We start from the raw sequence: 26,559 nt of genomic DNA, 5'->3' as shown, positions 1-26,559 counted from the left end.
CTTACAGTATTTTTACCTGCAGTGTAAAAGCAGGTAATTACGGATCTCCCAAAGTCCCAAAAGGTGATATATTTTTACCTTGTGTGCACAAGATAATTTAGAATAAATTCATGTGTCTGAACCATTTAACCCTTTATTAATGATTCATAACCATTCATAACTGCAGGAATGATGACTAATCAGTGAATGTGACTACCAAGCAATTATTTACTATTTACAGCCTTAACTTACTACTAAATCTTTGTTGGGTGAAGCTAGAAGACAAAAAGGCAAGATAGCACATTGAATGTCTCGGTAGGATAAAGTCAAATATCTGTAACAGCACCAGTTTAGTATTACCACAACAACAATTATAAAGCATTTTTTCAAAAGGTTTTTTAAACCTGCAAATACCTGCAAATACCGAGACTGCATTCACACTGGATAGGCTTTGTGTATGTCATTGAACAAACCAACTAGACAATCAGTGTGTTTAGAGCCAAGCCAGACTGACCACCCCAAAACTTTAATGATTATGAATCATTAATATAGGATTAAATGTTTAACACTTTCTGATGAGACATCGGGTCTGCAGTTATAAATCATTATAAATCATTAATAAAGGGTTAGTGTTTCACATGTTAGAAGTCATCAGGTCTGCAGTTACACTTATTAGGTGATTAATGTAAAATAATTAAAGTCTGCAGTTATAAATGTTAATAAATTGCTAATGAATGAATCTTTCTTTCTTTCTTTCTTTCTTTCTTTCTTTCTTTCTTTCTTTCTTTCTTTCTTTTTCTTTCTTTCTTTCTTCACAAGGTAAAAATGATGCTCTTTCGAGACTTTAGGAGCTCCGTAGATAACATATGAAGAAAAGTAAAGTAAAATAAGTACCAGTTGGCACTACTAGGTCTTTTACATTACAAACGTCAGACACGATCTATTTGCCATCCGCAGAAGGGGGATTGCAGTTACTGAACCTGGCAACCTCATAGCTCACACAGACCACAACTCTAAACAAGCGGAGCACCTTCTGCGGTCAGCTAACGCTAAGCTAACCAACTGTCTTCTCTCAGTATGTGTCAAGATGTATCTCATAACAGATAAGGAACTATTTTACTGACGGCAGCAACATCTCACATAATACTGACATGCTGTATAATTATTTCTTTTAAAGCTATCCGTTTGTTGGGTTTAGCGTGACAGTAGGCTGTTAGCTAGCTAATGGTAGCTACACTGTAGTCAGTCAGTTTGACAACTGTCGGTAAAATTTCAATGTTGTAAAGTGACGCTTGTGTTATGATAAAACTAAAATAATGAAAACACAGGTGGTCATCATAAAACTGTACATGTTCCCGTTCATATAGCTATCGTTTGACTTTGAGAAGCTAACGTTAGCCATGTCACTGATGACTGAGCTGTGTAGTAACTGTTAATTGAAACAGTAATTAAAGCAGCAGCAGTCTCGTTTTTTAAGGCTGCCTGCAGAGTCTGTGAAAGTATTTACCCACCTCTGAACTCTCACAACAAGATCACAAGTTCAACATCAATAACCCTGAACTTCACTCTCTTGTCTTTTCATTTCAGGCCATTCAATTCATCTGGGTCAGCCAGTCCATTTAAATTGCTCCCTTATAACCAGAATACAGACAATGACCTGACGAATGGACCGCTGCAGTCTCTGCTCAATCAGAGGGCCACGTCTGGAGGTAGATCATGAATGACAAACTAGTCTTCTTGGGACTGCTGTACTTTGTCCAGGGCATCCCCTACGGTCTCCAGTCCTCCCTGCTTCCTGTCTACCTGCGTGGAGCTGGTCATTCCCTCACCCGCATCGGCTTCACCAAGATCCTCTACTTCCCCTGGGTCCTCAAGGTGCTCTGGGCTCCTTTGGTGGACCGGATCGGCACTAAGCGTCGCTGGCTGGTGGGGACGGTGTCTGGGCTGGCACTGACATGTCTCTCCAGTGCTGCACTGGCCCCAGAGGCGCACATCTGGGGAGTAGCAGGAACTCTGTTGGCCATGAACACCCTAGCCTCTGTCCAGGATATTGCTGTAGACGGGGCAGCTGTGGGGTTGTTGAAAGGTCGTGGAGAGCTGGGGCTGGGCAACACAGCCCAAGTTGTAGGCTATAAAGCTGGGTCGGTGTTCGCTGGAGGCGGGCTGTTGGCTGTGATCGACGTGGCTGGATGGAGCTGGATGTTCATGCTGCTGACGTTTGTGTATGCAGGCGTAGCTCTGTTTGTGTGGGGGGCCCCTGTGCTGGACGATGAGACTGTGAGGGGCCAGCAGGCAGATGGCAGCAGAAGGGGAGGGCAGGGAGCTGATGCAATGAGGCCATGGAGGGTGTGGAGAAAACTGCTGGCAGTGCCCGGCACCCCTTGGACAGTCCTGTATGTGCTCACATACAAACTGGGTGAGTCTGATTAATACACAAGCACTTACTCACATGGACATAAATAGACTCATAGACCACAATATTGTTAATTGGATGAAATAAAATATTTTACTTACACAAAATCAAATAACACATACAATCATTCTTGATTTTGGTCATTAAAAAATTAAAATCAAGATACTGTTTGTAATGAGCATGACATTTTCCAGTTGAAAAATAACTTTCTGGACTTTCTGGACAAACTATTTAATAGAGACACTTTCTAAATAACCTCAAACATATCTTTGGCATCATGTACTGCAATTTCTTTTTACTTACGAGTCAACATATACATCATTACAAACAGATCGTTGACAAGCCATTATCACCTGGTATGATGATCAAGCTGCAATTTGAGCCTTTCCTGGTGAACGTGAACATTATGTGCACAGTCTGAGGTAAAAAATAACCATTTTGGACAAAAGTAAAGAATGAAAGAGTGGTGAAAGAAAAAGCACAGAAAAGAGTAAATTAGGAACACTCCAAGCCAGTCAACTTACAGACAGGATGCTGGTTTATCAGCTTAACAGTCTTTATTCTGTTCCCTAAATAAAAAAAACCTTCCCAAAAACAGTGAAATGTCAATTTCCTGATAGGGTCTCTTTTGTCCCATCGTGAACTTTTCTTTAGTTTTGTTGCTGCCTGCATGTAGGGTCCAGAGCTCACCACTAGATGTCTCTGTTGGTGTTTCCATGAAGACTGATCTCAGGAACGAGCGTATAGAAGAAGTTTAGGAAGTAATTTTTACAAGGCAATTTATTGGAGTCTTACCAGGTCCTCCTGCATGTACCTTGGAAAACACATCATGAAGCGAGATAAAGCTGTTGTTTTTAATGTCACACTTATAAAGCACTTGAACAATAATACTTAGTTAGTTTGAATATATGTTAAGTTCATGCAGACAGTTTTGTATGTGAATGAGATAGTTCCCTAAGAGAAACAAACATTTTAAAGTAGTTTTGAATCAGTCAAGCTTGTGTGTGTGTGTGCGTGTGTGTGTGGGAGAGAGTGTTGATATGACCTGAGTTTGGTGTTTGGTAGCAGAAGGGGATTATGTAAGGATTAGAGTGTCTTTGTGTCTGTGGCGTTCAGAAAACTGAAATGGAAGACGGCGCATCATTATATATATATATATGTGTGTGTGTGTGGGTGGTGGAAATATAATTGTCTTTTCACATTTGCATAGCATTTACTTGGATCTTGGGTATGTGCATGAATGTATATGCCTTTGTTTTTAAGTGTGTGTGTGTGTGTGTGTGTGTATGTGTGTGTGTGTGTGTATGTGTGTTAAGGGTAGTTCAGTAATCAGATGAGCCCCAGCAGACAACACTACTAGACAAAATATGAAGGCTGGCTGGAGCCCCTAATCTGTCTAGGGAGCGACCCCCCCCACACATACACACACACACACACCCCCCACAACACTCTCTCTGTCACACCAGCACGAGAACACACACACACACACACAAACACACTCAATCGGCCAATGCTCATGATAATTACTCTTCGTGTTTTCAGTGTCGTGATTGAGCTCTGTAGATTCAATAACAGCTATGTCACTCATTTGTATTTCCTGTCGTAGTTGTCAAAATATTTCCCACCTTTAGAGGCAAAAAAAAAAAAGATTGTGTAATATTTTAGACGAGACCTGGATGTGCCGACATAATTGTCTATGTGAGACAGTATTGTTTTTGTTCAGGGGGTGTGCGGGTATGTTTGTGTGAGACCGGTGATCTGCCTGTCTGGACCCCCCCCCCTCCCCACCCTCACCTCCCCCCCACTCGCTTCACACACACATACAAGCACAGACCCCTCTCCCTCATCTATCCCTAATGAACTCTGAGTTTGCACTGTGTCCAACACAGTGGCCAATCATCGGGGGCCTCCTGTCTGAACTGTGACCTCTGTGCTATCTGAGGCCACAGGCATGATGGGAGAACTGTCTGGGTAGACTTGCAGCGATGGACGGAGAGAGGGAGGGAGGAGGGGAGGGAGGTTAGTAGTGAGAGAAAATGTAAGCAAGAAAGGCCAGGGAAGAGGCAAACAACAGACGCTCAGAGTTACAGTAAGCCTGTTGTTGAATAAAAACATTTTAATGTCATACAGAGCAAAACAAACCTTTTGACTTGTGTGCTCACAGGTGAAGAAGCTTAAAGACTGAACAATTATAGCTAAAATGGCAGTCCTATTATCTTTTTAGATATTGCACACTCAAGTGTTAATTATCATAATTTGACAGTATGAGGAACATAATTATTTAACCGCACTATTTCAGATCAACACCTCAACTGCTTTTGAATTAAAATGCTTTGTGTTGCCAAATCTCAATTATTCTCAGATTATTATTTACAATTAACGACACAGCCCAAGTGTAAATGCTGCTGCAGTGTTGCGTACACATCTGGGAAGGTTTTTTTTTTTTTAAAGGTAGGGGGCTAGCAGCCCTTTATGTCTGACCGGAGATATGAATGATAGATAGTGAGAAGAGGTGGACCCTGATGGTGTCTTTCCCTGGGAATTGACCAGGTGGACGGAGTGATGGATGGATGGAAAAGCTTTGTCCTAACGCTCCTCTTTAACCTTTCCCCCCTAAAGACATCCACAAGGGTTAATGGTAAAATACACTGGTAGTTTATTCAGGACACCTCATTGATCTAAATGGGGTTGACAAAATATTAGCATTTTACTTCTTCTTGCACCATTTAATGGCAAATCACATTAAGTTTAATGATGCGCCACCGCCCTCTATTGGTCATCTTTTTTGGAGCTTTTAGCAGTGAGTTTTAGGTAATTCTCGATGCACACACGGAGGTCTGTTTGATGGGTGGGAATGACTTTTAAGTGAAGTTTTAACTCTCAGTATCCCAGTACTGACACAAAACCTGTAGTCCAGTCTGCAGACCTGTTTCAGTGACATGCAGTAGTGGATGATGGTGGGTGGGGGAGGTGGAGGAGGGTGATGGAGGAGAGCGAATGAGAGAAGAGAGAAACTTGGGGAGGAGGGAGGAAGGGGGGCTATTTTCCAGAGGGGAAAAAAGAGGACTTGCAGGGAGGGAGGCTGATGGAGGGGATGAATTAATGAACAACCACCACATGGTGCCCTGAGAGAGCAAAATGGCCATAGAAATAAACACATTTATCCATGCAGAGACACATAGGTACAAGATCTTTCTAGATGTTTAAAGGCCCAGTCTTTACTCTTCGGACCACACAACATTTGCACTAAATCCAAATACACTAGTTTGTGTTTGTGTTTAAAAACCAACATTTTGTGCTTTTAAAAACTGATCATAGTTGAAAATATTGGCCTGTTTTCTTGGTGTTTATTTAATTACTGATGTAAATAAGCCTTTAATAACATCACCAACTTAGTACGTAGATGTTTTTTAGTGTTAGTTTTTGTGTTATAACACCCTCCTTATCGATATGAGAGTGACAGCAGGTCCAAATCCTTGAATTTTGTTATCAAAATGACCCTTTTGTTCAACACTGCAGTCTTGTTTTTTCTTTAAACCTACAAATATTGTATATGTAAGCATTATAGGAAAAAATGTCTGTAACCCAGAGTGACTTTTGCCTTTACTTGATAGTGGAAAGTGGACTGTTGTGGATATGAGGCCTGCATCTTAACCAGTAGGCTACCAGGCCACCCCCCCGGGATGGATTTGAATTTATGTTGGACAGTGAAGTTCTTACAGTGATCATTGAAACATCATTGAAAATGATGGCAACAGTGTATTTGCTGTAAGACCCTGAATGGATATTAATATTGCATCATCTCTCAGAAAATGAATACAGACAACAAACAAAATCAACCCAGTAACCTGGCGGGTTTGTGTCGGGTAGAAAAGAGAGCGGTTGTCTTGCTTCTATCCAGATATCAGTAAAGCGCTTTGGATAAAAAAGCGCTATATCGCTCCTGATGAGCAGGTTGGCAGCCTCTGCCATCAGTGTATGAATGTGTAGTGTGTGAATGGGTGAATGTTGGCATGTGTTGTAAAGCGCTTTGAGTGGTCGGTAGAGTTGAAAAGCGCTATATAAATGCAGTCCATTTACCACATAGAGTGTATTTCTCATGTTCATGAGCCCTGAAGGCCACAGAGAACTCCTTGACATCTGCATTGATCTGCAGGGGCTCTTTGTGTGTGTGTGTGTGTGTGTGTGTGTGTGTGTGTGTGAATAGACCAATATGCATAGGATATTGTGAAAATGTGTATACACAGGGTTCTGTTTACTGTTTTGTCTTCAGGGAGCCTGAGGAGCTGAAAGGTGTGCGTACATCTGTGTGTCATTTCTATATATATATGTGTGTGTGTGTGTGTAGTATGTATGAACCTGTCTCTGTTTACCGTGCTCTCGGCAGGGAGTGATTATGTCGTTCTGCAGGGTGACTGGGTGTCCTCGGTGATCTCTGCTGTTCTGCCAGCTCCTTTGTCTGAGCTGCAGCATGGACGTCAGGATTTGACCCCACTGTCCTCGTCGACCTCTCACCCTCATTCTCACCCCTCATCTCACTCCTACCCTGTCCAGATCCCTCGCTATACTGCCGCCAGACCCTTCTACCACACTTATACACACCTATACACCGTCTCTCTCATCTAATTGTCTGAGATAAAAGTGTATCATTTTTAAAAGCGGGTGTATAAATGGTAAACTAGTTGTGGTAACTTCCTAAAACCAGCAAGAGTGGTCAAGATGGCAGATACTTGTCGGTGCTTCTCCTTGTAGCGTTAACAAATGGTTGATGTCACGAAGCACCTTTAATAACCAGGATAAATACTGGGATTCTTTCTGTCACTTTCCCTCTCAATATGAAATTGTTTTGTCTCTCTCCTTCTCTTTTTTTGCGCTGTCTGTCTCTAATGTAAACACAAACACAGAGTTTTCTTTGAGCCTGCCATCCCTCCTCTGTTTCCTCTTCACTAACCTCCTAACAATGTCTCTGTTCATCTGCCCCCCTCCTCTCCCTCTGTCTTTATCTGTCTCCATCCCTGGCTGCTCTGCTTTTCTCTCCAGTCATGTTCAACAGTTCACTTTTTTTTTTTTTAAATAAATGCATCATGGTTGTCATTTCCTGCACTGTATCTCAGTTATTGTATCTACCTTTCTTGTTCCTTTTCACCTACTGCCTGTTTCTTTATTTCTTTCATTTTTCCTTCCTTTTTTGTTCATTTTTTTTTTTCAATTTTTCCCCTTTTCTCCCCAATCCGTTTCCTTTCTCTCATCCTACCCCCCCCTCCTCACTCTTGTTCCACCCTTTCTGCTCTCCCTCCGCTCTGCTTGTTTAATCTTTGCGGATGTCTAATGAAATCCCTGCTGAAATGGACAATTGTTGCTTTGAGAATATTTATAGAAAGGAATAATCAGCCTAGTTGTGTTTGTCTGCACGCCCTCCCCCCAGCCCCCCTCTTTAAAGAAATAATTAGTTGAAGGCAGGACTGTGAAAGCTTTGAGCTTTGAGCTAAACAACAGGCAGACAGGCACGGGAGCACAGAACCATGGGTAAACAACTCAGGCATCATGGGTACCGCTGCTGCCAATGTTTACTTTATTACGACTAATATGGTTACTGCACAGTTGATGCAACTCACAACAGTTCAGCACGGAGGATGACAGAGATTAAAATGTGAATAATGCACAGAGAGGGTGTAAGTGTATCAGTGTAGCTCCCACTGAGAGTGTGGAGTGATGCTAATGTAATGTGGTATAAAGATCTACTTGTAAATCTGTTATCATGTCTGACCACCTCAAGGGTTTTGCTTTAAAATTTGCCGACTGTGTTGTCTTTTTTTGTAAACATATTGCATGTTGTATTCACCGAATGAATCCTGTTTTATTGAGTATTTGTGCAACATTTAACCAGATACTGAAGATCAATACAAACATTTTCCTATTCACTGTGATGGCTTAGTTTTAAGCACACACAACCACCAGATCTGCACATAGAAGTGTTCTTTTTCTCAGATGTGAAGTAATGTCGAACAGTGCATCAATCAAACTATAAGAGTATCATCATCATCTGTATTTGTTTCAGTGTGGGGGGTTAACAATACTACCTAAAATCTATATGTTTTAGTTCAGCAACTAATTATTTTCACTATTAATAAATCTGCTGTTTGATACTATCTTGATTAATCACCATAAAATTTTAGAAAAAAGTGATGTTTTATTTGACCAACAGTTCAAACCCAATAATATTCAGTTTACTTTTATATATAACAAAGAAAAGCATTGAATCCTCACATTAGTTTTTTTTTCCCTTTAAACAATGACGGAAACAGTTAATCTGTTATCAGAATTGTTGCTGATTTGTTTTCTGTTGAACAACTAATAAACTAATCTTTTCATCTTTCAGATATTGTCAATAAGTTTGATCATGCTAAAGCTAGCAATAAACATATTAGCAATACATTAGTGCACAATTTTGTTTTTCCTGTATTACCACTAAGAGGTTTAAAACTGGACTGTGAGCTGATTTAATTAAATGGGATTCAGAGTATTTATTATAAACTCATGATATGAGTAAATCTGGATTGGTAAAGGATTCATAACATCAATCATTTGTTATTGTCCAGCCCTGTTGCAGACTACATATTGTTCAGTGTGTCTACTGTGGTGAAAAAAAGGCCTCAAGACTTATAACAGTGGAAGTTCTTTGTCTCCTCATTTCCCGGTCGCTAATCACATTACTTTTTCAAGACAAATTAGTCTGTCAGACAGGCAGGTACGGTTCGGAAAAGTCTCTGGTTGGCTAATTCAATTTTTATGGCCACCTTGAATGCAGTCACTGCCGTCTGTATTAACCATGTGTAAACTGCCAGCAGTGAGACATGAGTGACAGAAGTGAGAGAAAGACAACAGAGAATCCACGTTTCCCGCTCCACGTTTTCGCTGGGTTGTCACACCACTGTTACAGCGGTGACACTCTCGTTCTGCTGCTGCACTCCCTATCACTGGGAGCCTCTCAGCTTTCTCTTATTATTTTTTTTTTATTCCAGTCTGTTTCATCTTTCTTTTTTCCTCTTTCTCTATTTTTGTTTGTCTCCTGGCTGACTGAGTGAGTGAGTCGTTGGTTGTGTTGCGTCGTCTTTGACAGCAGTCTGGGAGCCAAGCTGTCACTCATGCAGCTCCTTGGTCCCACTGTCTTTCTGAAGTCAGTCTCCATTAATATAATAATGGCGTATAGTCGGCGCCACTGAATATTTTACTGTAATGTTCAGCAGAACATTACCCCCACACTCAACGCCACACAGCGAAAGTCTTACTGTCTGACAGAAACTTTTTATTTTGACTGAAAGGTCTTTGTGAGGTTTGTTTCATCTGTGAAAGTTTTTGTGTTTTTGTTGTGTTTTCCTTTTTGTGCTTTAGGAAAAAGCGCTAGGCCTCCGTTTGATAAAGTGACTGAAGGTATTCTTTTTCTTGTCAGGCATCTATTATTGACACTTTCCAGGAATAGGCCTAGGTGCGCAGCGTGTCGGTGTGCTGTATTTGATTCTGCAGTCGTCATCTCAGGAAAACCATGTTGTTCAGTCTTGCAGGCCAAACAGTTTGGAACAACATGCTCATCGCACGTGACTGTGATTGTAATAGACGTGTGTGTTCAGGAGGCGTCGCACATATTTACTGTATGTAAAAAATGGTAATGCTTAGTCAGAGATATACAGTACATATGGTAATAGATGATGTGTTGATTTTATGTTTTACTCTACAGCACCTAATTCTGCCTTTAGTAGATCTGACTAATTAACTTCCTTCTTCCTTTTTCTCCTCTCATTCTCCCTCTATCTGTTGTCTTTCTTTTTGTTCTGCTCTTCCCTCTTTATCCACCTCTCTCTCTCCCTTCACCCTGTACGCAGGTGAGCAGGGTGCAGTGACCATGTTTCCTCTTTTCCTGTTGGATCACCACATGACCGCCAGAGAGCTCGGCTTCTGGAACGGCGTTATCGCCATGGGTTTCTCCATCTGCGGTTCGTCCCTGGGAGGCCTGCTGCTCGCTCAGTTCAGGTAGCCTTCATCAGCAGCATCGTTCTCATCGTCATTTTGGTTGTCACTGGCTTCACAATGGTTGTCACTGGCTTCACAATGGTTGTGTGAGTGTGACTGTCCAGGCTGTACTGAGGTATCGTTTTGCAGGGTCTATGTAAAAGGCTACATACTGTGAATACACACTTTTTTTGCTTTTCACCAAATCGACACTCTGTCATGAAGTTGTCCACTAGGGCTGCAACTAACCACTATTTTCATTATTAATTAATATGCCAAGGATTGTTTCAATTAATTGATCTATATTGGTCTATAAAATGTCAAAAAATATCAAATATTGACCATCACAATTTCCCACATGACGTCTTCAAATGTCTTGCTTTGTCCCACCAACCATCCAAACCCCAAAAGGTCGTCAGTTTACCATTACAGAAGACTACAAATACCAGAAATATTCACATTTAAGTAGTTGGAACTAGTCAATTCCTGGCACTTAAATGATTAGTGGATTATCAAATGGTCATTCATTTTGTTGATTGATTAATCAATTAATCGTTTCAGCTCTAACACTGACATGCGAATGTCCCCATGGTCACAAGTGATTTTTATTAAAAATGAACCAGTCTGAAGCAGTATAAAAATGTTGGCCAGCAGCAGAGTTAAATTTCAATGCCGCACAAACTGACATAACACAACACATAAATATATATATCCAATATTAGAAAATCCTACCAGTCAAGGAGTGGAAACAAGCTGTTATAGGACAGAAAAAGCAGACTATGGTTCTTCTGTAAAACCGGTCCTGAGTTTCCAGCAATAGAAAAGAAGTGTGAGAAGACTGATAAGGTAACAGTCCACCGCACCACATGAACATGCATCTTACTGCCTCACATGCTGTGTTCTCATCCCATCAGAGGTTACCATCATCATGCTCCTCTTCTTCTTCCTCCAAGCTTTCGGTGTACTTTGCCTTTCACTTTCCTACCTTTTAATTCTTCCTCATCACTCTCTGCTCGTATTTCTTTATTACCCTTTATAGGCACTTATGTGTGTGTGTGTGTGTGTGTTTGAGTGTCTGTCTGGCTGTGTGTGTACAGTAATATAAGTAAACATAGCCTTGTTTGAGAGCACAGGGACCCCCTGTGTCTGGTGTGTGGTGTGAGAACAGCATGAGCAGCAAATCCATCACACACACGCATGCACACACACCCCTCAGGGTTTGATCGCAGAGATAATGTACAACACTAGTTGAATTGAATTCTCAGATTCACAGATACAAGTATGTGAGATTTTCTGATTAATACAGTATATTCCACTGGCGGTGATAGTAGTATATTAGATTAGACACATTAGGATCATTAGATGTGACATTTTGGCAAAAATATGTTGTAAAATCCATTGAAATGTAATGTCATTTTATATGAATTGTTTTTTGTGTCCTTTAATCTGATAATTTCACACAGTAATAAATTGATGACATTACATTTAGAAAAATTAATATAGGAAGGTGTTTTAGTATGAATACATTTTTGGACTCACAATTTCTATCATAACAATGTGATTATATTTAACCTTTACTGTGCATGTTTTCCCCTTCAACATATTGACTTTGTGCCATTTGTGCCTAACCACCGTTGCATAAGGTTGTACGTCTCTTCATACTAGTGTCACATTATAGCACAGCCCTGCCTATGGCCAGTGTGATGTAACGGGAACTATAAATAACTACAATGCCTTTATGGAGGATAGTATGTTACTTAAACTTAACAAAACATCCAACTATACATGCTCGAAATGTCAGGGAGGCTCTGTAAAGCCACATCTATATGAGTTTTGCTGTATTGGCAACTTTAAATTCCTACATATGTATCAGTTGCCCTGTGCTCTGTCTTATGTCGGTCTTTTTGTCTTTGTGTTGTGTTTTCCGCTGGCCATGTTTTTCTCTTCTTGTAAAGTGACTCTAGCAAACACAGAGTTAGCCTCCAAAGACGACATTTCTGTTGAGTGGAAAGCGCTTTCAAGACTGCTCTTTCGCTCCATCTCACTTGTAAAGGACTCAGTAACTTACTTGTAACGGCAGTTAAATGTTCAAACACTGACAAAGACAAAACACTGTCTTATAACTCTCTGGTTCCAGCTTCTCAAATGTGAGTAATTTCTCATTTCTATAGTTTTCTGTGATAGTAAACTTGCGATACGATACCACTTTATAGTCAGTTTACATTGAAATTCATTTTGTGTCCTTAGGCAGTTCAGTTTAAGAGGTTGACACACAAATTAAACATATTCATGTTACATATGACACTTCACAGTCATACTTAACACTTCATAACAATCATACGTGACTCATCATATCCTCTATCCACAGCTAGTCAGTTAATTGAGGAAAATAATCTTTAGTTGAACAAATGATCTGTCAGCTTATTTAACCTGTACAGTAACTGAAGCACCTCCCTTGGACTGCTTAATATAATATTGAAACTGAATCATCAGGCTAGTGAGGTGCGTAATTTCTCCAACATTTGGCATTTGGTGGAAATTTGAACCAATCCACAGGATCAGAAATTAAATTTAAATTTGCTCTAAAAAACAAAGAAGCCCAAGTTGATTGTATAGTTAGGAAAGAGACACAAAATAAAGTGCTGATGGGTGCAGTGTAAAAAAATGTTCTCACAAAGTTGCATGTCAAATTTTATGACTCAGTTGTGGATTAAATTATGTGTAAAAATGTATATTTTGTATATGCGCTCCAGTTTTAGATGAGCACTTTTTTTCCCCTTATTTCTGCCTATAACGCGCACACACACACACACACACACACTCTCAGAGAAAGGGCTGTCCAGTCGGCTGTGGTCCCACCTCTAAAAGCTCAGTTGGAAGGTTTATCCTCCCCACCATCAGAAACGGCTGAGTGGTCAGTGAGTAACCCCCTTTACAACTGCAACTGGCAACCTGAGAACATGGTTATTCTTATCTGGGCCCGGCCCGTGTGAGGTGGCAGCCAGGCAGGTTCTCTTTCTCACACACATGCACACACACACACACACACGTACACACACACACACACACACACACACACACCTCCCTCAGCATCTCTTGAGAGTGTGTGATATGAAAGGCTGTCATTGAGAAGGGAGGTAAAGGAGCAGCAGAGAGACGAACGTCTTTAGCATGTGAATGATGCAGGATTGGTTTTCCAGTGTAAAGGTAAGGAAAGGCTGGGTGGCGAAGGGAGAGATGGAGAGAGGAGAAGATACGGAATAAAGATACAGGGGAAGTAGAAAGAGACGGATGCCTTGTACAAAAATAATAAAGTGAAATAAAAAGAATTCAGTGGATTAATGTCAATATTTATGGGATATGTAGGCTTTGCAGAAATTAGGGTTTAATCCTTTAAGATTTTCTTATGAGTCAAAAATAGTGTACAGTACATTGTGTACATGTGTTCCTGGACATTTTTCTGTAATACTTAACATTTCTGTAAACTCTTAAGCACACACTGGTGAGTTTATTTTAGCTAGATGTTTCTGTTGGAGGTGAATACTTTTTCATCTGTAGTTGCTGGAGTTAAGACAACTAGAAAGTAAATATTTAAAGCGGCTCTAATCAATACTTTTCATAATAACAGCGAACTCTTTTTCAATGGTTTTCTATTAGCATGTACAAGGCTATCTCTGAGATTATGCCCTCGTTAATAGACTATTAATGGTGGTTCTTTCAAATCCATGGACGCTGCTGTGTTGATGATAATACAGTATGTGCCAATGTTTTTTTTAATAATAGAGCCCAGTCTGAGGTATAGGTTGTACTAAACATGATGGAGTATTTCTTTTTCTGCGGGGGATTCTTTTGTAATAATTCATTTCTTTATTTCTACAAGGTCATGATAGGCTTCCAACACACAATCACAATAATAACCCCATTCTCAACACCTTTGTTTCATAACTACCGATTTATCAATGAAATCCTCTGTGGTGTGACTCATTCGCCTGAGTCTGAGTTTTAGGGATGTGGGGTGAAAGCTATTGGCAAGCAGAAAGCTGTTTCGATCTGTATCTTTTCTGTATAGAGTAGTACGTAGTGTACCAGACTTCTTCTCAGCCTTAATAGTCTATAGTAGAGGACATAATCACAGAGATAGCCTTGTACATGCTGGATGATGGAAAATCAGTGAAAAAGAGTCGTAACAGGCCTTGTTAAAACATCTTTCAAATGGGTGTTACAAATGCAAAGGATGTGCTCATGTAATAATACGGTCAAATAAAACTACTTTACTCATCCCCATACTGGGGAAAAGTATTTTATCAATGATGTCATCTCATTCATCACATTCTCATGTAATTTATATGACTAAATGTCCTTGTGGGTTACCCTGTGTTGGTAAAACATCACTTTCATTAAAACAGAGAAGAAGTGAACACAAGAGCTCCATAAGGAGAAATGATAGCGATTACCCAATAGCAGTACATTTCACTGACTTCAAATATGATATCTCATCATTTAGGTTCCAGGGCATTGAAAAGGTGACTCTGCCAGAGAGAAGTGGTAACATTGATGAAATTCTTAAAAGTAGAGATATTATACTGGATATTTAATTTGCAAACTTTATCCCCCAAAGGATTGAGTGATGAGATGCTGTGGCATGCCATGCTCTGAGGAGCGTTGGGGTAAAATAGACCTATTTATGGTGCACTCAAGATACAAGAATTTCATATGATTGCACAACTTTGAATGACTTATGAAAGCTGCAAGGCCGATGTTTTCATTCATTAGATATACAGTTTCTGTAAATATTCTTGTAAATAGACATAAGTGTGGATCGTGGTGTCTCACTTGTTCCTGATTTTCTTTTCTTTTTCTTATGTGTGGACTACAATGGGTTTTACGGAGCTTTACGATGAATTTCAGCTCCTTGTTTTATCTGTTCGGCTGCAACTTTACTGTTTTGGTTCACTCTCATCACTCTTATAGTGTCGTTTTTGGCCACAGTAGGCAGCTGTTATCAGCGAGAAAAATCTAAAAACCTACTGTACACTACCTTCTTAGCATCAAACGGCAATCAGACACAGTTAGCACCTAGCAAGTGAACATTGTGAAGCATGTAGCAGCTAAAGAGCCGAATATTTCCTCAGGAGTTGATACCAACCACTGCTCCCAAGAGACCAAAAAAATCAGTTAATGCAGGTTTAAGAAACACATTCAGATTGGGAATCCTGGTGACCTCAGGGTTTAAGACACTGACTATATAATTGTAATATCCTTGGTTCAACTGCAAAAGGGGACTACATAATAATTAAGGGCCACAGGACAGAATCTACTAAACACACACATATCAATTAGAGGAAAACACAAAGTGTATATCAGTTAGCAAAGATATATAAAGAAATATTTATAAGACTCTTAAAGGATGATTGTTGACAACAACATGCAATAAACTGGAATGATCTTTTAACAGGTGTTAAAATCAGTTTAAAGTGAATCCAGAAGTAAACATTCAGTCATACAGTGAGTTTCACTTTGGCATTTAACACACAAACGGGTATGTTGTATCAATTTTTGATCACTGCTGAGTGGGGGTTTGTCTTCTGAGACAGGATAATTCAATTAAATGGATAACTCTACTTTTCAGTAGAACCTGAAACTTCATCAAACCTCGATCACGCAATGAAACAAAAAGACCTGCTCATGGTTTTACTACATCCTCAGCTAACTTAGATATCCTGTTTTTATGAGACAGGGCCCTTCCTCCTCGCAGCCTTTTTTACACATAAATAATTACATGCAAAAATATAAACAAACACACACATAGCCCTTTGAGTGGCAGGCATCCTCTGAGTGATTGGCATTGTTAATCCCTGATGTCACACAACAATGTGGGTGCGCGTGTGTATGTGTGTGTATGTTAACAGCGTTTAATTATCCTCCTCATGCTGGGGATCTCCTTAGGTTATTGATTACGTCATGAACCAAACCCACAGGGGGATGATTTTCTTTCACTAACGGGGAATCAATTAGTGTCTGGGGACTTGTTTACTTAAGCACGTGCACGTATGTTTTGTGTGTGCGCGTGTGTGTGTGTGTGTGTGTGTGTGTGTGTGTGTGTGTGTGTGTGTAATTGTGTGTGACATGAACAGAAATGCAGTATGTCTCAAAATTTAATGATAATAGCTCAGTCACCGGGTGTCATGCTGCTCATTTATATACTCAAATGTAAAAGTTGGTGTAGAACATTTTTCTGATATCTGGCTTGTTTGCTGGTCTCTCCTCAGCATCGGGGCTCTGATGCGACGTGTGTTTGTGCTGCGAACTGTCAGCATGGTCTTCCAGAGCTCTCTACTCACTGTGCTGGAACCATCACCACTCATGAAAGGTGAGAAATACAGTCACAGAAAGAGTTTCAGGCACCAAATTTAGCTGGAACTCAACTGCAACATGTTTTTACAATTGCATTATATGTCTTATATACTTAAATATCGGCCCTTTATGCTTGTGCTCTGTTTTAAATATGATGATCTGTATATACTGTACATCCATAGCAAGCAGGTGATCATAAAAAAGTTGAATTGACCCTGTTAGTCCTGTATTCTTTACCATTAACAATGTATGAGTGCGCCGCAATTTGTTTATTGAAGTCTTGTACATTTACATATTTAAACTTTCCAGATCCTGATCACATATACATAGTTCTCATATAACCCTCTAGTTTTTTGAATAAACACACATGCAGGTTCATCTAAATAGGCTGCTTAAGGTCACAGATGTGCAATGTGAGTTTAAGTGGATGAACACAGTACGGTCACATTGACTGAACTTAATGAACTTGTAATCAGGTAGAGGCACCCTTGTGTGCAGTCAAAGTTGTTTATTCAGCTGCCACCGAGTTCAACATCTGACAGTATCAGCAAAATCTGAATATTCACTAAATTTACTGCAGCTCTACTGTATGGTAGTGTTACTGTTAGTGTGTTCAGCCCCTGGACATTTGTAACACAAGGTGTATGTTGTCCATTCTCTCTAATGGAAATTGAGAAATTGTCAGCTGATTTCTGTCAGCTTGGCTGGCAGGTATGTCATCTGATATTAAGGTTACATAACATCCATACAGCAGGATTTTACAATAGAAGTTAAGCATCATAGTGAAAGGCGTAAATCCTTCTGTAGAATTACTGACACCTTTCTCTGTCAGGTTTTTGGTCAGGTGACCTGGAGCCTGTCGGTCCAATAAACACCTAAAACAGGTCAGCACTCTGTCAGGTACCTTCTGCAGTGATCTCAAACTGGAGGCCATCAAGGGATCACAAGATGTTTAATGATCGGATAGGAAAGAGAGAAAAAAAAAGATAATTCTTCCACATAAAATTATGTCAGTTTTTCTGACTTTTTCTTTTGAAGTGCTGGATATTTTTAGCTCCTCAGGCCTCTAAAAATGAAAGAATCTGAGACGCAAAATTCACTCTTTGAGTCACAAGTAGACATTGCTTTATTTGAAGGGGTTACAATACAAAACAGGCTGGGAATCACTACCCCATAGCGTAAGCATTTTAGCCAAATGATCTGTAGTAACACAGCAAAAAAAGTGGATTATTTAGAGGACATTGACAGACAGGTGCTCTCTCTCTCTCTCTTCAGAGCCATTCAATTGTTAACGTCTTAATGACGCATCTGATTCTGTTGCACAGCCAGTCACAAAGCATTTGGGATTCAGATCCGCACCATTCGTCTCCGATGGAGTTATCTGTTCCCCTATCAAGCCTCTCCGACTGAAAGCTGAGGCCTCTCCCCCCTCCACTTTAAACCCAGAACAAAGATTGCAGGAAAACTGAACCAAAAAAAAAAAAAAGAGGAAAACATTCAGTTTCAGAATTTTCAATATTGCATGATAACCCTCCGCTTCCCACTCCTCCAGTCTGATCACTCGGTGTATCTGTGCGACTCCGACAGTCTTGTGTCGCTGACTGAAGAGTCTTATTCGGCAAAAACTCTGGCGGCTTGAGTGAATAATTCAGTGTTAGCAGGAGCAGAGACAGATAGGCTCTGTGGTTCCTCTGTGTTTCCCACTAACACCGCTCTGCCACTTCCCCTCAGAGGATACGCTACATGTGTTTTGGGGATGAGGCGGCAGAGAGGAGATACTTCAGCAGCTTACTGTTTCCAACTGCTTTGACTTCTACATAGAACAGTACCAACTATAGAAAGAAGTGTTGCAGAGCAGGGAACAGTGTAAAATTGATAGTTTTCTGCCTTTTTCAGAAGAATATCTTTATTTTTTTGTGTGTCTTACTGTCGTTGCACTCAGACATTTGTCTCTGTGTGACTGTTTTTGCTTGATTTTTCTTGTGTGTGTGTGTTTGGTCCCGCAGGTATGGCTGTCCTTAGCATGAGTGTTCAACACTTTCTGGGTGGTCTCATCACCACACTCACCTTCACTACCATGATGCATTGCACTCAGAGGGCCGAGGAAAGCATTCAGGTAAAACAGTAGTTATTCATACCTGCCGACAGCTTTATTCTGGAGACCCGGGCGGCTGTTATGTCATAATTTCGCATCTTTATAGTGTTAACTGTCTCATTCTTTCGTGCCAGGTCATCTCCTGTGGTTCAACACACAGACAACACAATCTCTCTTTTCTTTTCTTCCTCTTTCCTTCCCTCCATGCCTCTCCTCTGTCTTGGTTAAATTGTGCTATGTTGTAATGTTAGGTCATTTCCTCTGGTTGTCAAACATACGGTACCACACCTACTGTCATCTATTCCCCTGTCATCCACTCTACCTGTCAGTTCTCATCAGCTGTTTCCACCTGGAAAATCTCAAAAGTCTTAGCAGACCCAGTTTCTATTCATCGCTTCTTTTCTTTTCTGCCCCCCTCCCCCCTTTCCGTTTTTTTCCCCCCTCACCGGCATTGTCCCTCCTACCACCTCACTCTATTTCTTTGTCATTATGTAGTCCTTTAAATGCTCTCTATTCCACTCTGACTTTTTCCTCTCCTCTTTCGTTTTCTCCTCTTTGACATAACTCCTTTTGTCCCCGTCGTAACTGGGCCATCATTGCCTGGAGGTGATCGCTGTTCGCACAGCCATTCAGACGTCACTCAGTCAATCTCTGAAGGTGACAAATTATCATTTAAATTGCTGTCAGTCTTAAAGCGGAGAAGAAAAGATGTAAAGAAAAGAAAAAAAATCACAGGCTGTGGCACAGATATCAGGATCTGGTTACTAATAAAATAAATAACAGGAGAGAACAGGTCACAACATGTGATGATGAAAACCACGGTTAATTTGAGAGGTTCTCATGACACATACACTGTTGGCTTTTTAGTGCGTCGAATCAGTGTGTGTGCTGCCACACAGGAGGGGAGAGCATTAGCTCACCTGTGTGTGTTACTGAAGGTAGTGCTATCCAGTGACAGAAAGCTGATCGTGTGAGTGCTTGCTAACGATCCCCAGGAGAAAGAAACCGAATCTGTTAAACAAGTTGCTCAGAATAAAGGCACTCCACTTAGCTGTGGTCACACAGGCTCTCAATGCTTTCTGCCTCAGATACTCTAAACTCACCACTGATTCCTCATCACTCATCGAATTCATATCTTTTCATTGTCAGCCCTCGTTTCCCAGTGGAAAACATCCTGTACAGTGTCACTGATGGCTCCTAAAATGACAGAAAAAACAAATGCTTGTGGAAGAATCTTTGGATATCATTTGTGGTTGAAAATATTTCAAAATTACTTATTTGTCAGTGCAGGCTTGTGTTGATTTAAAATAACAAAAAAAAGTTTGATCTATATTTATATGATGGAAGGATTAAAGGCATCTTCTAGAGAAGAATCAACTTAATAAATCATTTGTACGGTCATTAGTCTAAGTGTCACTAGAGTCCTGTTTCGTTGGAGTTACCTGCTGAATGCTCGCGGGCAGAGGGAGGAGGCTTGGAGAGATTCAGTAATCTCTGTCCGTTTCTCTCTCTCTCTCTCTCTCTCTCTCTCTCTCTCTCTCTCTCTCTCACTCCGTCTGAAAGCCTTAAGGCTGGGATCAGATACTCTTCTTCAGTTGGCCTCCATCCATCGTCTCAGGCCATGATCTCACGCTTTCTCTTTCAGGCATCTTATTTTAAATTTTCTCTTTAATCGTTTCCATTCTGCATTTGTTCCTAAATATTTCTAATCACACCTTTTCCCTCGTCTGGCCTCTTGTTGTGGTTAATTGTTTTGTATTAAGGTTCAAGAATAATCAGCTGATAAGTTGTGCTACGGGATAGGATGAAGTGTCACCTTTTCTGCCCATGTTACCCCCCTTGTTCCCATCTACCGCTCTCCCCTTTTACTCACAATGTCTTTCTTTCTTTCCCAAACCCCCTTGTCCTTATTCTCCTCTCACTTTTCTCTGCTTCACCTCCTCAATTTAATCTCTTTTCTCATCATTCCTCCCTCTCTTCCCCCCCCCTCATCCTCCCTCTTCACTGCTGTTCCCCCCTTCAGGCAACCCACTACAGTTTCCTGGCAACTCTGGAGGTGCTGGGGAAGCTGACGTTCAGCGCTCTGGCCGGAGGCTTGGTGGATTGGTTCGGGTTCCAAGTTGCCTTCCTCCTCTTCCTCACCCTCTCCGCTGGGACGGCCCTGCATGTGTGGACGGCTACCTTCACTGGTGCTCTCAGGGAACACCAGCTCAAAGAACAGCCCAAATGAGATCAAGATCGGCGTTGTTGAGGTCTTGATAATTTGCGTCTGCAGGTGCTGAAAAAAATGTTGAAACGACACCTCAAATGTCTGTGAATAATAAATATGAGCCTCATAACTTCATTTCAGTTTAGAAGGTCTTAAAGTAAGTTCAGTTTCCTGTTTTGCCATATTTTAAGGAGAAATCAGCCATGTGATTAAGTGCTCTGATGTTACAGAGTGTGTTTTTTTTGTCATTTCACTGGCAAAACTGGCCTTACATTTTATTTGTTAAACATTTGAAATGTGTGAAAATGTCTTAATGTTTAAAGTAGTGCGATGAAACTTGCAGATACTATGCAGGTAGAGATGAGCTCGCTGAGTTTTCTTGACAGGGTGGGATAATTTAATCTATGTGATGAATTTAGTGTGTTGGGCAGTGGCATACAGACATACTATACACCACTGTGCTGAAAGTTTAGAAGTACTTTGGGAAATAAAGTCAAAGCTACGTTTATCATCTGAGCCATTTAAATGTTTTAATAAGCCAGCAATAAGAGCTCTAGCCAAAAGCAATATTGCTACCCTGTGATGCTTGTCCTATCATATTGTACTGTATATGAATATGTTAGTCATTCTCTTGAGTTGTATGGTTTACAGTTATAAATGAATGAATCTCTACTACCTCGTATCAGCATTGTATGGTACGATACGCAGGTGAATGTACAGTAGCCGCAACTAGAGTATACTGTACACTCATTCACATAAACAACACTTCCACTATGTCACAGAAGCCACAGCAGTTATCCAAAGTAGGTTATTCTGTCCATTTATTAATTGTAATTACTTCCTGTTTTCAAAGAGTAAATCTCCCTCATAGGTTAGAATTAAATAAAGCTCAACCCGGACAGTTAGCTTACTTCCTGTAGGAAACTTCAGCCTTACACACTGCATGGTGCCATCTCATTGTCATTTTTGAATTTAAAAAAAAAAAAGTCTTATCAATAAACTCTGAAAATAAGCCTGTTCTTTATTAAACTTGAAAGACCAATGCCACAGGCAATATTCTGCAAATATCACTTTTGTGTTTTAAGTTTTAAGAAATGCACAATAAATATGTACTATAAAATATACTGTAACTTTCCATGACACTGTATTCTACAGAAGATAATGCTCTCCAGGCTTAAATATGACTGAAACAGCAGCGTAGAATGTTTTTCTCATCAAGCTCTATGAGAATAAAACATAGTCCTCCGTGTAGATGGATGCATTAATGGAAACAGTCTTAGAATTGATAACTGTGTTGACAGGAGACAGATAAGAGAGGGCTGGATTGGTTTAGTTACATGCAGTATTCTCAGCAAATTTAGCAAAATTATTATTACAGCTGGTCACCTGCTTTCACCCACATAATAAATAAAGGGATTTCATACCACAGCATTACTGGTTCATCCATATAGCCAGCAGTCTCTGTCATGCACTGACATGTAGAACACTTGTTGCAAAGCACATCTCTTGTCTCTCAGCTACTGTGTTACCTGAGATTTGCACAAAAAAATAAAGCTGCTGACAGAATTTTCTGGTCTGCCGTTTTTGTGTGTGTGTGTGTCTGTGTGTGACCTCTGATATTTTTCTCCTGTCGCCACATTTTACCACATTTTCTATCCCCCAGGGGAGAGGTACCGTCTGGTCTTTGAGGACGATCCCACCTTTGAAAATCCTACGTGGCTTAGCAGCTACGAACACAACACTGGCCCTCTCTGCGGTGAGCTGGCTGAGGGCTATAGGAGTGAATAGGGCCCGTGTCACAGGATCCACAGCCCATACAGCTCTAATGACACAACAAATGCTGTGAAGGAGGATTAGGCCAGCTTACACAGCCCCTCAATACACCTCCACTTTATGCTTTTTCACCCGGCCTCATTATCTGGGAGTACTGTTTGTGTAGCGGGATAGGCGATGCAGGGATAGAGAGGGAGGGTTTGAAGAGATTATACTTTTTCCACTTGCCGTTCTCAGAAAACAGCCAGCATCAAGAGCGACAGGCCTGTTTAGTTTGAAAAGTCACATGAAACCACAAGCCCATACGGACCTATGAGTCAGATTCTCAGAAGATTCCCAAAATTTAAAAAAAAAATAGCCTCTGTACAACCATCAACATCTGCCTCTATTGGTCAGGAATGAGGTTTTACTTATCTAGTTTCCATTTTGGATGGTGCAGGAAGCCTGTAACTGCTCTCAAAAGCTCACTTAAAGTCATGTTATGACACACTAAAGCCTAAAACAGTTTTCCTGTGCAGAGTCTTTTGATGTTGACTCAAAGAGATAGATGGGAGGTACAGTAAGAAGAAAGTGGAAAACCTTAGTGAATTAATGTTTTTTGTTTTTTTTTTAGCTTTCTATTATATCACCTAATCTTCCTGAGCAGATGGAGTTTGCCCAGTTGTCATGGAATTATAGATGTTCAAATTTTCATTTTTAGCCACACTAGCACCATGTCACTCAGTCCACCACATTGGTTCAGACTGAAATATGTCAACAACCACTGGATTAATGGGACATTTTTGTTTTTTAGTGAATGTCTTGACAACTTCATTTTAATGACTTTGTGATCCCTTCACTGTTACCCTTGCACCACCAATAATACTTCCCTCCATAAACACCGGTCTGATTACTGTCACTGTCAAGAGTTTTCACTGGGACTGTTTTCTAAAACAGAAAGTAGTTCCTGTAAAAAGCACACAAAATCAAATCAGAAATGTGTTAACTGTAGATGCATCATTTGTAAGCTCTATTTTAAAGCCTGTGCAGACAAGAGAGTGAGGAAAGGTAGACAAGTGGTCTGGATCCTGATGAGAGTGAGACCTCCCACTGCGGTTGCCAGATTGGCAGAAACCCCCCATAGAGAGAGTGCGTGTCTCGGGGCCACCCTCCCTGCCACGGTTACCATTGTAGTGATAGATTGGTGGATGTGATGTGTGTGTTGCCTCACATGTCGACTGTTGATTTAGTGGAATAATAACAGTCACGGGAATTGCATAAGACCTATTGCCAAGTGTGAGAGAAGCCAGGCATGTGCTGCAAATATTAAGTGTACCTTACATCTAAAAGTGTTATCACAGTACATGGATCGGGCAATTATTCGGTGAATACTTTCCTTTGAAATATCAGTGCACATGCCACTCGTGTTCCTCCATGTGTGAATTCCTGAGCTGTTAATATCAGCGTCAGATTCCCTCTGTGGAAGGGTAAGGCTGGGTATTCTTTTATGTCAACAACTATTTAGTTTCAGTCATTAACAATCAGGCCGGGGCACAAGTCTGGTCACATCACCAACTTTATACCTGTATCACACAGGAGGCACAGCAAAAGGATAGGCCTGCTCATTCACCCTGTGCCAAGGCTGATCTGCTAATCACAGCGTCACAAGAACGCACCACAATGACACCCAAACAATAGGAAACAGAAATAATAAGGCGGATTTTTTTGAGCTACCAGGAATGGAGAGAGTTCACTGACAGTCCGGTAGAGTTACCTCTGGGGAGAGAGGGAGGGCCGAGCTGTGAGAGAGGAGAGAGGATGGGAGGAAGGCAGAGAATGCAACATGTTTTAATCTCAGCAAACAAAGGTGTTGTATCGCTTTTTCCCCCCCCTCTTTTGTCTCCGAGTGCCCCAGGGGGAGAGAGGTGTTGGCTTTTTGCGCGGCTTTTGTCCTGTGGCCGGCAGAATGGCCTTCTGGGAAACCTGAGTGGGCAGATGAAGGAGCGATCAGCAGCATCAAGTTTCACAGTGTTTCCTCCACTGGTGTTTACTTTTTGTTTATTTGCAGAATGAGAGACATGGACACCTCTCTCTCTATCCTCTCTCCCAAGCTCATCTCCTCTCGCTCTTCCCACCGCTTTGTCCTTTGTGTTCTTCCTCTGCTTTCTCAACTAACTTCACCATCCGTTCATATGAAGGTGCCAAAGGTGCACCTCTTTCAGTTAGAAAAAACACCAAGATTTCAGTCTTCAGTCTTTAGATTTAAGTCATTTCTTTACATGTATGAACAGAAACAAAATAACAATTTCCCTGGAGTACAGTGATTTAAAAAAAAAGAAAAAAACTAATAATAACTTTATTTGTGTAGCACACCAAAAGCTTATATAAAATATAGGATAAAATAAAAACAAAGCAAAACAAACAAACAAACAAAACCACCCAAAATCTAAGCACAATAAATATAAAATAAGCTAACAGCAGACTATAGATTGAGAACAGGAGAAAGCCTGTACAAGTATGTTTTAAGAAGGGACCTGAAGGTTGAAACTGAGTTTGTGAGTGTTAGTTCCTCTGTTCATCTGGTCAGGCGTTCCTTGACAGCCAAGGCTCTGTCACCTGTAGTCACTAACCTTGATCTAGGAACAGCCAAGAGATCCTTGTCAGAGGATTTGGTTCATAAAAAGTCAGGAGTTCAGAAATGGATTTGGAGCAAGACCCCATTTAGCCTTGAACATAATCAATAAAATTTTAAAAATGTTTCTAAAATGAACAGGTAACTGTTGAGGAGAGGCCAGGATAGGGGTGATGTGATCACATTTCCTTGAATTAGTTAAAATACTCGTTGCTGCGTTCTGGACCAGCTGCAGACAGGAAAGAGAACTTTGGCTCAAGCAAGAGTATCATGAAATTACAGTAGTCCAACCGTGACAAGATAAAAGCGTGGATGACTTTCTCCAGGCCAGCAAAGGATAAAAAAGATTGAATTTTTCTGATATAGCATCAAAGCTAAGGTCAGAGTCAAAAAGCACATCTAGAACAAAGTAATAAATAATCTAGTAATATACTTTATAACTTAAACAGTCCATGGTGGCACCAATTTTAGTAGTACAAATAATATCTAGAGTTGAAATGTTATATCAAAACATATTGCATATAAGACTCTGGATTACTGTCATTTTTAGGCGAGTGATATAATAAGTGAAATAACAACAATTATAAAATCTATGAGATAATTGTCCATCTAAATCTAAATTTCCAGCAGTTTTCATAAATGGGTAAAATTTAGTTTAGATGCCCCAATGTGTTCAGAAAGTTGTCATGAATCTGAGTACTCAGATATGCACAACATGATATCCAGCATCTTAGTATTTACAAGGCAAACACACTTACCATTCTCATAACATTGAAATGAAATAAAACAGAAAAGATCTCTGACAGAGCAATCTTCACTCAAGGTCCACTTTCTAACTTTTTCCAGCTCTTTTAACCTTATCTCATGATCCTCAGCAGATACAGGATCAATAGTTTTCATAAGCTCCGAGTAGAATGAAAATTATGAGGTTTTTTTTTAAGTGTTACTTTTACTTAGAAGTATTTAAAGATCTCTAATTTAACCAATATTGGATATAATTAAAAATTTGAATTTAAATGCCACAAATGAGGCCAGCTGTAAAGTATCTGCTCCTTATGGAAAATCCTTGCAGGTACTGTAGCAGTCAGGCTATGATATGACACTAAAAGTCTCCATGA

The 26,559-nt window shown here is 40.4% G+C and overlaps 1 protein-coding gene across 1 annotated transcript; it reads left to right on the top strand.

Annotated features, from left to right (window-relative positions):
- The first annotated feature begins 948 nt into the window (after window positions 1-948).
- mfsd3 (major facilitator superfamily domain containing 3) lies at window positions 949-22,623 on the top strand. The gene is made up of 6 exons (XM_067605619.1): window positions 949-1,054; window positions 1,567-2,395; window positions 10,273-10,420; window positions 16,669-16,769; window positions 18,760-18,869; window positions 20,872-22,623. The coding sequence occupies exons 2-6, from the start codon at window positions 1,696-1,698 to the stop codon at window positions 21,076-21,078; spliced, it is 1,266 nt and encodes a 421-aa protein (XP_067461720.1). The 5' UTR covers window positions 949-1,054; window positions 1,567-1,695; the 3' UTR covers window positions 21,079-22,623.
- Window positions 22,624-26,559: the final 3,936 nt, after the last annotated feature.

Source organism: Thunnus thynnus, chromosome 2 (assembly GCF_963924715.1).
Source record: "Thunnus thynnus chromosome 2, fThuThy2.1, whole genome shotgun sequence".
Taxonomy (NCBI): domain Eukaryota; kingdom Metazoa; phylum Chordata; class Actinopteri; order Scombriformes; family Scombridae; genus Thunnus; species Thunnus thynnus.
This window is presented reverse-complemented; position numbering and strand designations above follow the sequence as displayed.